Consider the following 14634-nt stretch of genomic DNA (forward strand, 5'->3'; position numbering starts at 1 on the left):
GCCTTTGCTCGCCCTTGGAACTCAGGCCTACTATATGCGTATCCTCCAATGCAGCTTCACTAGAGTTTTGGTTATAAGCGGTAACAGGACAAGGGGGTCCATGATACTCATAGCCCCATATTGGCCTCGACAAGTATGGTTTCCCACACTTTTAGATTTCTCCATCAGGGATCCCATTTGCCTGGGAGTAGCTCCCACTCTCATAACTCAGGATCAGGGTCTGTTGCGCCATCCCAACCTCCAATCTCTATCCCTCACGGCATGGATGTTGAAAGCTTGATTTACAACCACTCAATCTCTCAACCCATATATCTCAAGTGCTTATAGCTTCACGTAAACCTTCCACACGAAAGAACTACGCTTCCAAATGGAAGAGATTCATCTTGTGGTGCAAGCAAAACAACATCGATCCTTTCACTTGCCCCATTACTTCTCTACTAGACTACTTATACTATCTTTCAGACTCTGGTCTCCAGACTTCATCTGTAAGGGTACATTTAAGTGCAAACTCTGCTTACCATAACAAGATTGGAGATGCACCAATCTCCACACAACCTCTCGTCAGGTTTATGAGAGGTTTAACTCAACTCAAACCACCAATTCGCCCTCCAGTCACAGAATGGGACCTGAATCTGGTATTAACAAGGCTCATGCGTTCTCCTTTCGAACCCATAGATTCCTGTGATCTTAAATTTCTCACATGGAAGACTATCTTCTTAATAGCCATTACATCAGCTAGAAGGGTTAGTGAGCTCCAAGCACTTGTAACGTATGCACCCCACACTAAGTTCCTACATGACAGGGTGGTTCTCCGTACACATCCAAAATTCCTTCCCAAGGTTGTCACGGAATTCCACTTGAACCAATCCATAGTTTTACCCACATTCTTTCCAAGACCTCACTCCCATTAAGGAGAAACAGCCTTACATACATTGGACTGTAAGCGTACGCTATCCTTTTTATTTAAACCGCACTACAGCACACAGGAAATCCACTCAACTCTTTGTTTCCTATGACCCAAACAAACCGGGTAAAGCAGTGGGTAAACATACTCTATCCAACTGGCTAGCAGATTGCATACTATTTTGCTATGAAAAAGCAGGCCTTCCTCTACAAGTGCGAGTAAAGGCACATTCAGTAAGAGCAATGTCAACCTCAGCACACTATCGTTCAGTGCCAATCCTTGCCATATGTAAAGCAGCAACATGGAGTTTTCTTCACACCTTTGCAGCTCATTACTGTTTGGACAAAGAAGGACGACAAGATTCAGCCTATGGACAAATCCGTGTTAAAGAACTTGTTTCCAGTTTAATCCCAACTCCAACAAACTTCCACCAAAACCAGCGGATGAGGTTCTTCCAACTACACTCTTCGATGACCCACTTCCAGGACCATCTGGTATCCATCAACCACCCAGGTCCTCCCCAAAATCTCCTTATAGAGATGATGACCCTTGGGATGATCAGCACACTGACACATCATCTGAGGACTTCATGTCAGACCCTTCACCTCCAGAGCAAAGGAAAAAGTCCCCACCAGAAGATTTGTCTTTTTCAACTTTTATACAGGATATGGCGGACACCATTCCTTTTAAGCTATCTGCAGAACAGGATATCAGGCAACACACTTTAGAAGTCCTGCAGTTTGTTGACCCGCCTAAACAAGTATTGGCTATTCCAATACATGAGGTACTCTTGGACCTCCAACAACAGATCTGGGAGCACCCATGTTCTGTCTCCGCAGTAAATAAAGGTGTAGACACCACATACTTGGTGCAGACAGCACCAGGATTTCAAAAGGCACAACTACCACATCAATCTGTGGTAGTGGAATCTGCCCAGAAAAAATCTAAACGTATCCGCCCACACTCCTCAACTCCTTCAGGAAAAGATCACCGCTTTCTAGATTCCCTTGGCAGAAAAGTATATCAGAGTGCAATCCTGAATTCCAGAATCTGTCTATCAACTGTATATGACACAGTATCAGAGAAACCTCTGGAAGCAGATGGAAGAATTTACCAATTCTTTACCTACAGTTTCAGGAAGCAGCACAGGCCATAGTCAAAGGCCTAGAAGCCGGGAAACATGAGGTGAGGACGGCCTATGACAATTTTGGCACGGCTTCCAGAACAGCAGCTGCTGGAATCACTGTTCGCAGATGGGCATGGCTGAAGGCCTCTGACCTCAGACCTGAGGTCCAGGAAAAGCTTGTGGACTTAACGTGTCTAGGAGACAACTTGTTTGGGGAAAAGGTCCAAGATGCCGTGCAACAGCTTAAGGACCATACAGAGACCTTACGTCAATTCTCAGTTGCCACAAGATACCTCTACACAACCTCCTCGTCGACTAACTCGGAGGGACACCAGACGTCCTTATTACAGGCCAAGGAGATACTATCCCCAAACCTCTAAGGGTAGATCCACTAGACCACAGCAACGATCCCAAGCCAGACAACCTAGAATAACTCGCCCTCCACCTCTTCCATAGACAGGCCCAGCGGCGGGCTTTTGAAATACAGGCCAGAGAACAAATCCATCCCCTAAATCCTCGACCAGACCTGCCAGTGGGAGGAAGAGTATCATACTTTCACACACATTGGCAAACAACAACTTCAGACCAATGGGTACTCTCTATAGTTCTCAAGGTTACAAACTCAATTTCCTATTAATTCCACCAGAATCTCCACAGAGTTTCTTCCCACAGCAAGAATCTCAACTAATTCATCTACAAGCAGAATTATCCACCCTTCTGAGAGCCAGGGCTGTACAGCTAGTGTCCCGGACTCAAAAGGGCAGAGGATTCTACTCCCGGTATTTCCTCATTCCAAAGAAAACAGGAGGCCTACGTCCCATCCTAGACCTCAGAAATCTCAACAAATTTCTGAAGAAAGAAAATTTCAGGATGGTTTCTCTAGGCACTATGCTTCCACTTCTTCAAATAGGAGACTGGCTTTGTTCTCTGGATCTTCAAGACGCTTACGCTCACATCCCTATATTTCCTCCTCATCGCAAATATCTGCGCTTTATGGTGGGCCATCAACATTACCAGTACAGAGTACTGCCATTCGGACTAGCCTCTGCTCCCAGAGTATTCACAAAATGTCTAGCAGTAATAGCAGGACACTTGCACAAGGAAAGTGTACATATCTTCCCATATCTAGACGACTGGCTCATCAGAAGTCAATCTCACCGGGGAGCCTGCCGAGCCGAGGACGAGGAGCAGGAGAGAGTGTGACACCGGAAGGAGCCGTGAGAGAACAGAGCTCCGCCCCCACCCTCCGACGTTTGCGGGAGCTGCTGTGGGTATAAAAACTTCTATCTACATTCTCTGCTTGGGAGCCTACCGAGCCGAGGACGAGGAGCAGGAGAGAGTGTGACACCGGAAGGAGCCGCGAGAGAACAGAGCTCCACCCCCACCCTCCGTTTGCGGGAGCCGCTGTGGGTATAAAATGTCATCACCGGCGCACCGAAGCTGCGCACCAAAGGGGCGCGCCCCTGGGCGCGTTTTGCTTCGATAGAGAAAACATCAAATGGGGAGGAAGAGGAAAATTAAGACCTCCACGCCGACAACGAAGGAAGTCTGAGGACCCATGGATGCCCACATCCACCGGAGGGTGAGTCAAAGTATGAGAGATTTGACAACTGAAATATCGTTTACATCAGGGGAGTCCGGAACCCCTCCTCCTCAAAACCAAACATCCTTTTCACCCTTGGTGGAAGGAGAGTCCAATGAAGATATATTGGACTCTTCTGGTTTAGCAATACAATCTGCTAAACCACCAAGGGAGGATAATCTGGTACAGACTATGGCTTTGGGAGCAGTTGGAGGTGTAATAACTGCAAAAGAGGGTATTCTTAACCCCTCCCCTATTTTAGATCTGAACATATCTGAGCCAGAAAATATATCCTTGACTGATATTTGGACAGGAGATTAGTCCAGTCCATGAATCAAGCCACATTATTTGCAACAGATACCAAGAAAGCCCTTGAGGAACATGAAAAGAGACTGCAAGCTATAGAAGCAACTAATGTGGTAACAACTACACAGGTTGCTTTTATTCAGGCGTCAGGTCCTGCATTTATTAAAGACTCAGTAATGATATATAAGCAGTTAGAAAATATGGAAAATGTGTTAAGGAAAAATAATCTTAGAATATTGAATTTTCCTATTTCCAGATTGTTGTCTGCTAAAGAATTATTTAAAAAATACTCAAAAGAAATTTTGGGTATTTCTGAAGAAATTATTATTTCTAACTTGTATTATGTATCTAATTTGAAAAAGAACATTGCAAAAAATGATGATGTCATGGATGTACTCCAACCGGAAAGCCCTAATTTGACATCTTTCTTAGAGGCTTCGGTGGATAATATCCAGGTAAGATCTACTTTAGTAGTTGTATTTGCATTAGAGAGCCATAAGAACTTAGTTTTTCAGAAATATTTCCTTAACAAAAATTATGTCTTCTGTGGACAAACAGTGCAAATTTTTCCTGATGTGTCTAGGGTAACCCAACACAAAAGGAAACAATTTCTGCTAATGAAACAGAGGGTTTTGGCCCTAGGGGCCACTTTTTTTTTCTAAAATATCCATGTAAATGCATGATTTCCTATCAAAGGAATAAGTTTATTTTCGTAGACCCAGGGCACTTAGAAACTTTCCTTCAAGATAAAAGTGGCTGAGTGGTATACAGCCCTTATATAGGAGTAAAAAAGTTTGGTAAAATGGAATAATTTCTCTCAAAGTTATGTTTGTTTTGTTTTTTTTCATAATTTCCTTTAAATATTATTTTAGTAGAAAGGCTCCCCAATGATTATGGGGTCTGTATTGTGTTAGTTACATAAAAATTTTTCCTTTATGATTGAAGCTTACTGAATTATCATTATGTTGTAATGCACTATTTTCCTTTTCTTATTACATGTAAATGTTTTTTGAGAAAATTAATAAATTATAAATAAAAAAAAAAAGAAGTCAATCTCACCAAGGAGCTCTCACTTCACTCAGTTGAACAATTACTCTACTTCACTCCATGGGCTTTCTCATCAATTATCAAAAGCACCATCTCACTCCATCTCACCTACTTCAATTCATAGGAGCGGAATTGAATGCTATCCTATCAAGGGCTTTTCTACCCGAGGATTGGGCACGAACACTCTCCCTCCTCACAAACTCCATTTCCTCATTGAAACAAGCGACAGCCCATCAGTTTCTAACCTTGCTAGGCTATATGGCCTCCACAGTTCATTACTCCTATGGCACGCCTTGCCATGAGAGTTACCCAATGGACTCTAAGATCACAATGGATCCAGGCCATTCAACCATTACATTATCGAATTCAAGTAACCCACCAACTACGTTCATCTCTCCTTTGGTGGACAGACATGGACAACTTACGCAAAGGCCATCCTTTTCAGCAACCAGTCCCACCGATAACTTTAACTACAGATGCATCCACCTTGGGTTGGGGAGCTCACATAGACAATCTTCAAACCCAAGGGACTTGGGCAAAACCCGAAGCAACATTTCAAATCAATTTCCTAGAGCTTCGAGCTATACGTTATGTGCTGCATGCGTTCAAGGACTGCCTTTCACACAAGACTGTTCTGATCTAAACGGACAACACAGTAGCCATGTGGTACATCAACAAACAGGGAGGTACGGGCTCTTATCTCCTTTGTCAAGAGGCCGCTCAGATTTGGGGCTGGGCCTTGAACCACTCAATGTTTCTCCAGGTCACTTATCTGGCAAGCATTCACAATGTAGTGGCAGATCGACTCAGCCGTCAGTTCCATCCACACGAATGGTCCCTGGATCCCTCAGTTGCGACAAGGATCTTTCAACGTTGGGGAGAACGACGATAGATCTCTTTGCGTCACATCTGAATCACAAAGTAGACAACTTCTGTTCCTTACACAAACAGAAAAACCAGCCAGCCAAGGACACGTTTGCTCGCCCTTGGAACTCAGGCCTACTATAAGCATATCTTCCGATACCACTCATAACCAAAACTATAGTGAAGCTACAACAGGACAAAGGGTCCATGATACTCATAGCCCCATATTGGCCTCAACAAGTATGGTTTCCCACACTTCTAGACCTCTCAATCAGGGATCCCATTTGCCTGGGAGTAGCTCCCACTCTCATAACTCAGGATCAGGGTCGGTTGCACCATCCCAACCTTCAATCCCTATCCCTGATGGCATGGATGTTGAAAGCTTGATTTAAACAACCCCTCAATCTTTCCACCAATGTATCTCAGGTGCTTATAGCTTCACATAAACCTTCAACACGAAAGAACTATTCCTCCATGTGGAAAAGATTTACTTTATGGAGCAGACAAAAAGACATTGATCCTTTTACCTGCCCCATTACTTCTCTACTAGACTACTTATATCATCTTTCAAACTCTGGTCTCCAGACTTCATCTGTAAGAGTACAATTAAGTGCAATCTCAGCTTACCATAACAAGATGTGAGATGCACCTATTTCAACGCAACCTCTCGTAAACAGGTTTATGAGAGGTTTAACTCAACTTAAACCACCAATTCGGCCACCAGTCACAGAATGGGACCTGAATTTGGTCTTAACAAGGCTCATGCATTCTCCCTTTGAACCCATAGATTCCTGTGATCTCAAATTTCTTACATGGAAGACTATCTTCCTCATAGCCATTACATCAGCTAGAAGGGTTAGTGAGTTACAAACACTTGTCACGTACGCACCCTATACAAAATTCCTACATGACAGAGTGGTTCTCTGAACACATCCAAAATTCCTTCCCAAGGTAGTTACGGAATTCCACTTGAACCAATCCATAGTTTTACCCACATTCTTTCCAAGGCCTCATTCCCAGCCTATATACATATACATCTAGGAGAACGGCAATAGAGAAAAGAACAAGGCCACTGGTGGATCCCATCTCGCCGTTGGCCAAGAAGATGAACAGGACCATGAGACCACCAGCAGACTCCCGTCTCACTGGCAGCTGAGAAGAGAAAGAGGACCCCATCCTACCGGGGGCAGAGAAGATGAAGAGGCCAGCAGACTCCATCTCGCCAGCAGCCGAGAAGAGGAATAGGCTCGGGAAGTCACCGGCAGACTCCATCACAACAGCAGCCAAAGAGAGAAGAGGTCCAGGAGGCTACCTGCAGCCAAGAAGAGGAGGGAAACCCGTTCTTCCACTTCTGTAAGTGTGCCAGACTTCAAAGTGCTAGCCCCGTGAGTTTTGAATAGCGAAGGGCAGGCACACGAGCAGTGGGTGAAGGGTTCCTTCCTCTTTTGACAGCCTCCCAGGCTTGTGCCTCTTGGCTGCAGGCAGGATTGGGTCTTCCAACAGCATTCCAGACCCAATGGAGAGCTTGCCTGTTTTGTTTTTATATATGTGAGTGAATGGGAACCTGCCTGGGTGGGGGTGTATTTATTTATCTATCAAATTTTCTATACCATCGTTGATACAAGTCATCACAATGATTTACAAATTGTAAAATACATAGGATAAAATAATGTTAATAAACGGTTGAAATTTAAACTAATAAGAATAAAACAGCGAATATTGTAAAAAGATAAAAGAAATGAAATAAGTAAAAAGATAAAAAATAAAATGTGAGAAAGTGGCAGCCTGCATGTGTGTATGTGAGATCCTGTATGTGTGTATGGAAGAAGGAAAGAAGACAGGAGGAGGAGGAGGTGAAGGAAGAAACAGAATAAGAAACTGAGAAAGGAATAAGGAAAAGACAGACAAGGGGAAAAAATGGACCAACTGATTATTAAAAAAAAAAAAATTCTTTTCAGCGATTGGAATATGGCAGTTTTGGGAATGTGCATTTCTTATATATTTGCATTTTGCTTTTTCTTCATTATTCCAAAGTTCACAGAATCTGGTTTCTCTGGTTTTCCATTTGTTTTTCCTGCATATTTCTCTTTCTAATTTGTAGTCCCTTATTCTGTATTAGGTAAGGGTCTGTCTGTAATGCACATGTTTTGACAGAGGTGTGCAGTATTTTGACTAGCATGTAGTTTCTCTGTAGGGATTTGTAGCAGTCTGGTTTTATGTTTGCCCAGTAGGTGGTGTATTAGTGTTCTAGGGCCTAGTGTGTCACACAAGGCTCTCACAGGCACGTGCTCGGGAGAGAGAACCTTTGTGTATGTGAGAGCATTTGCATGTACAGTATATGAGAGAGGAGGGAGTGTGTGAAAGAATGAATGTTAGTATGTGTGTGAGTGAGAGAGAGCTCCCACCTCCTCCAATCTATGATGATCTCAGGGTGAATGGAAATCCAAAGGTCCCAGATGTGGAGAGCAGGAGTTTTTGTAATCCTTATTAGTTTTGTTTCTATTGTTTTAAAACATTTTATTGGGGTTTTTTGGGAAATATTAGAACATTTTTTAATTATTGGTTATTTATCAGATGTTTTGAATTATTTTATTGATGTTTGGGGAAATTTAAAACAAATTTATGCACATTTTTTTAAATTATTGGATGTTTGTTGTGTTGACATTTATTTATTAGACCACAGCTATCCTATAGCACCAAATTTAGGGAAGGGAGTAGCGACCCAGCAAAGAAATAAATCAAAAAAAGCTAGAATCCCAACATATCACACTCAATACTGGTGTAAGTACACAACATCATATTCGTCAGCAGACCTCATATAAGGCATACGTATTTGATGCTAATTAGCATAGTAGCATAAGTATACCGGTGTTGTAATCATAGGTCATATATTGTCCATCAAAAGGAATTTTTTCAAGAATATTTTTTATGCAAGTAAAACTTTAAAGTGGCCCATTGGCCCATCAAAAATTGTATATCGTTGCAAAATAGCACTTAGCTTTGGTTATCGAGGACATAGCAGAGACAAGGACGTGAGGACATGCACAGCGTCAAGCCCGACACGGACCGTGTTTCGGCTGGAAAGCCTTCTTCAAGGGCCAATGATATCTGCAATTTAAACAATCCATAATGTAACATAGTAACAAATCAGCAAATATATATAAACTTTATGCAGCAGTGATACCAACGATAAAGATGAAAAGTCAGCATTTTCAGATGGTAGCGTTTTCTCCTCTGCCGAAAGGGACGCAATCGCGCCAGTTTTTAAAGTGTCTGTAACCAATAAAAAACCAGACTCCACCCAGGACGTAACGTCATGGTTGCTAGGCAATTCCTAACACACAAGAAACTCCACCCAAGACGTAGCGTGATAGTTGCTAGGTCATTCATAGCAGTGAATACCACTCAATAGACGCGTTGAGACCGTCTGGATGTGTACATTGAAGCTGAAATATCCAACGTTGTTCGCGAATATTAAGAAGTCTCTGAAGATCACCCCCTCTCTTGGTAGGGAATATACGATCAATAATCCGCCATTTTAGGTCTGTAAACTGATGTTGATGATCAAGACAGTGCTGGACAATGGGTGCATTAACCTTCCCAGTATTCAAGCAGCTGCGATGCTCAATTAATCGTGTTTTAATATTCCGCTTTGTTCTGCCCACGTAGATTTTAAAACATGGGCATATAATAATATATATAACATAGGAGGTAAGGCAGATACAATTTAATTTATCTCGGACACAACATAAGGCACTTACAGAACTAAAAAGATCTTCTTCCCTCGTTATTAAACAAGCAGACAAGGGCGGTGCCACTATTGTCATGGACAAAGAATTCTACACTACAATGGTTACTGAGCATGTTTCTGACGCTATTAATTACAGAGTGCTACCTCAAGATCCTGGTCCGTCTCTTCTTAAACACATTGAGGACTGCATTGAGGACGGGTTTGCTACAGGTTTTATTACAAAAAAAGAATCTGCTTTTCTTATCAAAAAGGACTACAGATCTCCGATTATATATATGCTGCCCAAGATACATAAGCATCCCACCATCCCTCCAGGTAGACCCATCGTTAACACAATAGGATCTTTGTTAGAACCTTTGTCCATTTTTGTTGACAGATTTCTACAACCTTTTATTCCACAGATGGCTTCCTATATAAAGAATACAAAATCTATGTTATCACGTTTGGAATCAATACATATACCATCTACATGTATTTTGGTGACTCTTGATATAAAGGCGTTATATACCAGTATTCCTCAGGATGCAGCTCTTTCTATTTTGGAACAATTTTTGGAGATCCGTCCCAAGCCACATCTGGTACCTACCGAATTTTTGGTTAGGTTAGCAAGATTTGCTCTTTGTGACAATTATTTTTTGGAAAATGATCAATTTTACAATCAGATACATGGAACAGCTATGGGGGCCACCATGGCTCCCAGTGTAGCCAACTTGTATATGGCTAATTTCGAAGAACAGCTGTTATCCTGCTCCTATTTTTTCATATATCTCTCACTGGACTCGCTATATCGACGATATATTTTTTCTTTGGTATAGCGATGTTCCACATTTGAATGAATTTTTACAGTGGCTAAACACTTTAGATTCTAACCTTGTTTTCTCAATGCAGTTTCATCATCTTCACATTTCTTTTTTGGATATTTTTATTACAATAGACAATGATCATTTTACCACTACTTTGTACAAAAAACCAATGGATAGAAATACACTTCTGCATTTTTCTAGTTTTCATGCATATAGTCTAAAGAAGAGCCTTCCAATCGGCCAATTTTTGCGCCTCCGGCGTCTTTGCTCTGAGAAAATTGAGTTTAATATTCAAGCCCAAGGGTTGGCATCTAGATTATTACATCGTGGATATCCCCCGGCTGTGATTAAAAAAGCATTAAAAAGAGCATCCAATGCTCATCGAGAATGGCTATTGTTGGAGCCTACAGAAGGACGGCTGGATCCTCCATTGGTGTGTACAATTCAATACTCTTCGAGATCTCATGACATTGCTAAGATCATACGTGAGCATTGGTACATTATTCAGATCCATCAGGTTTTTCAAGAATTTCCGCTTATTGCTTTTAGTAGAGGAAAGAACCTGCGAGATTTACTAACTCAAACCCGGACGCACATTGATGCTACTGTAACTACAGATGAACCAGTCGGTCACTGGGCCTGTGGGAAGTGCACTATGTGTGCACAATCTCTTGATGGTCCGAATTGGACTGACAATGCTGGCATAATACATGAAGCTCATTTCCATTCCACCTGCCTTACCTCCTATGTTATATATATTATTATATGCCCATGTTTTAAAATCTACGTGGGCAGAACAAAGCGGAATATTAAAACACGAATAATTGAGCATCGCAGCTGCTTGAATACTGGGAAGGTTAATGCACCCATTGTCCAGCACTGTCTTGATCATCAACATCAGTTTACAGACCTAAAATGGCGGATTATTGATCGTATATTCCCTACCAAGAGAGGGGGTGATCTTCAGAGACTTCTTAATATTCGCGAACAACGTTGGATATTTCAGCTTCAATGTACACACCCAGACGGTCTCAACGCGTCTATTGAGTGGTATTCACTGCTATGAATGACCTAGCAACTATCACGCTACGTCTTGGGTGGAGTTTCTTGTGTGTTAGGAATTGCCTAGCAACCATGACGTTACGTCCCGGTGGAGTCTGGTTTTTTATTGGTTACAGACACTTTAAAAAATGGCGCGATTGCGTCCCTTTCGGCAGAGGAGAAAACGCTACCATCTGAAAATGCTGACTTTTCATCTTTATCGTTGGTATCACTGCTGCATAAAGTTTATATATATTTACTGATTTGTTACTATGTTACATTATGTATTGTTTAAATTGCAGATATCATTGGCCCTTGAAGAACGCTTTCCAGCCGAAACACGGTCCGTGTCGGGCTTGACGCTGTGCATGTCCTCACGTCCTTGTCTCTGCTATGTCCTCGATAACCAAAGCTAAGTGCTATTTTGCAACGATATACAATTTTTGATGGGCCAATGGGCCACTTTAAAGTTTTACTTGCATAAAAAATATTCTTGAAAAAATTCCTTTTGATGGACAATATATGACCTATGATTACAACACCGGTATACTTATGCTACTATGCTAATTAGCATCAAATACGTATGCCTTATATGAGGTCTGCTGACGAATATGATGTTGTGTACTTACACCAGTATTGAGTGTGATATGTTGGGATTCTAGCTTTTTTTGACATTTATTTATTAACATGGTTTTAATATTATGAATGATTCTTTTGCTTGATGTTTTGCGAGGAAAAATAATTGGGCTTCTGATTTCCAGTACAATTGTTGGCAAGTTTTTGTTTCGAATTTGGTGAGGGTTTGTCTGTATTTTAAAGATCCATTTCTTGTATAACTTTGAATTCTTGGTGTGAAAATGGTACTTATTGGCTTTTACAGCATTATGGTCCTCTCTTCCTCATTTCTATTTTCAACAGAACTTTGCTCTTTATTAATTTCATTTGCATGCAGAAATCAGTTTTGAATGTTCTTGCAGAAAATAGTTTTTCATTAACATGTTTTATTGTAACTGCTGTTAGTAGATTAGGCAGTTATTTTATGGGATGGACTTAGCTAATTTTCTCTCTAAGAGTTGGGTTGCTATGAGCATAAAATTGATAGGCTTTTTGCATCAAAGGAAGTAGTGCCCACAAAGTAATGTAGGAGGGTGAACTGTTTTCTAGGGTACCTGGCAGCAGCAAAGTTTCTGGTGCACTATCAACTTCAGCAGTCATCTAGGCCCCTGACTGGAACCAGTATTTGTTAATATATTTATAAATGATCTGGAAAAGAAAGTGACTGAAGTGATCAAATTTGTAGATAAAATTATTCCAAGTTTTTAAATCTCAAGAGGACATTGTGAGACTGGAAAACTGGACATGCAAATAGCAGATGAAATTTAATATGGACAGTTGCAAAGTGATGCACATAGGGAAAAGTTGCCTACACTGTATTTACACGGTTAGGTTCTGTATTAGGCATTACCACTGAGGAAAGGTATCTGAGCTTTATCATGTACAATGCTTTGAAATCCTCGACTCAATATGTGGTGGCAGTCAAACCCCCCCCCCCCCCCCAAAAAAAAAAAACCCCAAACAATGTTAGGAATTATTAGGAAGGAAATGGAGAATGTCATAATACCTCTGTACTGCTCCATGGTGATACCGCACCTAGAGAGAATACTGAAAGCAATTCTGGTTGCTGTATCTCAAACAAGATAAGAGTTGAACTGGAAAAGGTACAATGAAGGGTGACCAAAATGATAAAAGGGATGGAAAGGCTAAAGAGATTAGTGCTGTTCAGCTTGGAGAAGAGACAACTAAGGAGAAATATGACAGAGGTCTGTTTTTTTGTCATAGATGATATTTTAAATTTTGATCCATGGTGATTTGATCTTATGTATGTACATTTGTTAACCCTCACGATCTAATGGAGTGTGCGTAAAGAAATAATGTTAAATAAATCATGAGTGGAATAGAACTGATGAATGTGAATCAGTTATTTGCTTTTTTAAAAATACGGAGATTAGGGGACACTCCATGGAATTAGCAAATGGCACATTTAAAACCAATCTGAGAAAATTCTTTATCACTCAATGTACAGTTAAGCTCTGAAATCCATTGCCAGTGGATGTGGCTAATGCTGTTGGCAAAGCTAGGTTTTGAAAAGGCTTGGATAAGTTCCTGGAGGAGAAATCCATAAACTGTTATTAACCAGGTAGACTTGAGAAAGCCACTCATCCCTGGGTGTTAACATGGAATCTGTCTACTGTTTGGGATCCTGCCAGGTACTTGTGACCTGGATTGGCCACTGTTGGAAACATGATACTGGGCTTGATGTACCCTCTGTCTGACCCAGTATGGCAATTCTTATGTTCTTATGTAACCATTAAGCTGTTTGTAACAACTACTAGTAGCATTCAATTTTCAGACCAAATTCAAAATGTAATCACCTCTCTTATACCTCATTGTGCATTTCAAAATGACTTATAATGAAAATGGTTTGTGGACTGCTTGCTGTATCTTATCCTACAAACATAACTTTTTGTTTTAATTTAGTGGAAAATGGTGATCACTGTGACTTCACAATTCTACGAAACATGTTAATAAGGTAAGCAGCAAAGGATATGCTATTTCAGAAAAAAATATAATGAAACACATAAGGGATTGTTACTACAGGTATGTAAAAGTGAAGAGGACAGGATATTTTTTAGCAAAAAATGACACAAGGGATTATGTGACTACAAATATGTAAATGTGAAGAGGACAAAGTCAAGAAGACTTATCTAAAGCATGAGTGGTTTACCAGTCTTTATATTATGTTCATTCTCTGAGGACAAGCAGGATAAAGTCAGCCACACAAGTGGGTTATGTCATTTATTTATTTTATTTAAAAAAAATTTCTATACCGTTAAGTTATTTTCCATTATAACGGTTTACAAAAAAGGCACGTATAGTTAGTACTTTACAAAAAAGGTGCCAGTAGTATTCGGTAACATAGAAATGTTAAACTAGTTGAATAATGATATATATTACCTATTGATACATGACTCATGGGTGAAGCACATGTGATTCATTCTAGACTTTTCAGTTGTTTTTACAATTATCAGTGTGATAAAAATAATTTCCAGGTAGGTTTCTGGAGATTGTGTTGGGCGCTTTATGCCAGCTGTACCTTACTTATTTTCACTGTTCTCTTTGTAAAAGGCTTGTTAGAAAAGCCAGGTTTTC

General features: G+C 40.8%; 1 protein-coding gene across 2 annotated transcripts in view; it reads left to right on the forward strand.

The window, feature by feature from the left end:
* Positions 1-14634, forward strand: part of SEPTIN7 (septin 7) — a 407754-nt gene that overhangs the window by 303160 nt on the left and 89960 nt on the right. For both annotated transcript variants that reach the window (XM_029589487.1, XM_029589486.1), the window contains exon 10: positions 13963-14014. In XM_029589487.1, the coding sequence (XP_029445347.1) occupies positions 13963-14014 (52 nt within the window). The remainder of the gene's footprint in view (positions 1-13962; positions 14015-14634) is intronic.

The sequence above is a fragment of the Rhinatrema bivittatum genome, chromosome 2, assembly GCF_901001135.1.
Source record: "Rhinatrema bivittatum chromosome 2, aRhiBiv1.1, whole genome shotgun sequence".
Taxonomy (NCBI): domain Eukaryota; kingdom Metazoa; phylum Chordata; class Amphibia; order Gymnophiona; family Rhinatrematidae; genus Rhinatrema; species Rhinatrema bivittatum.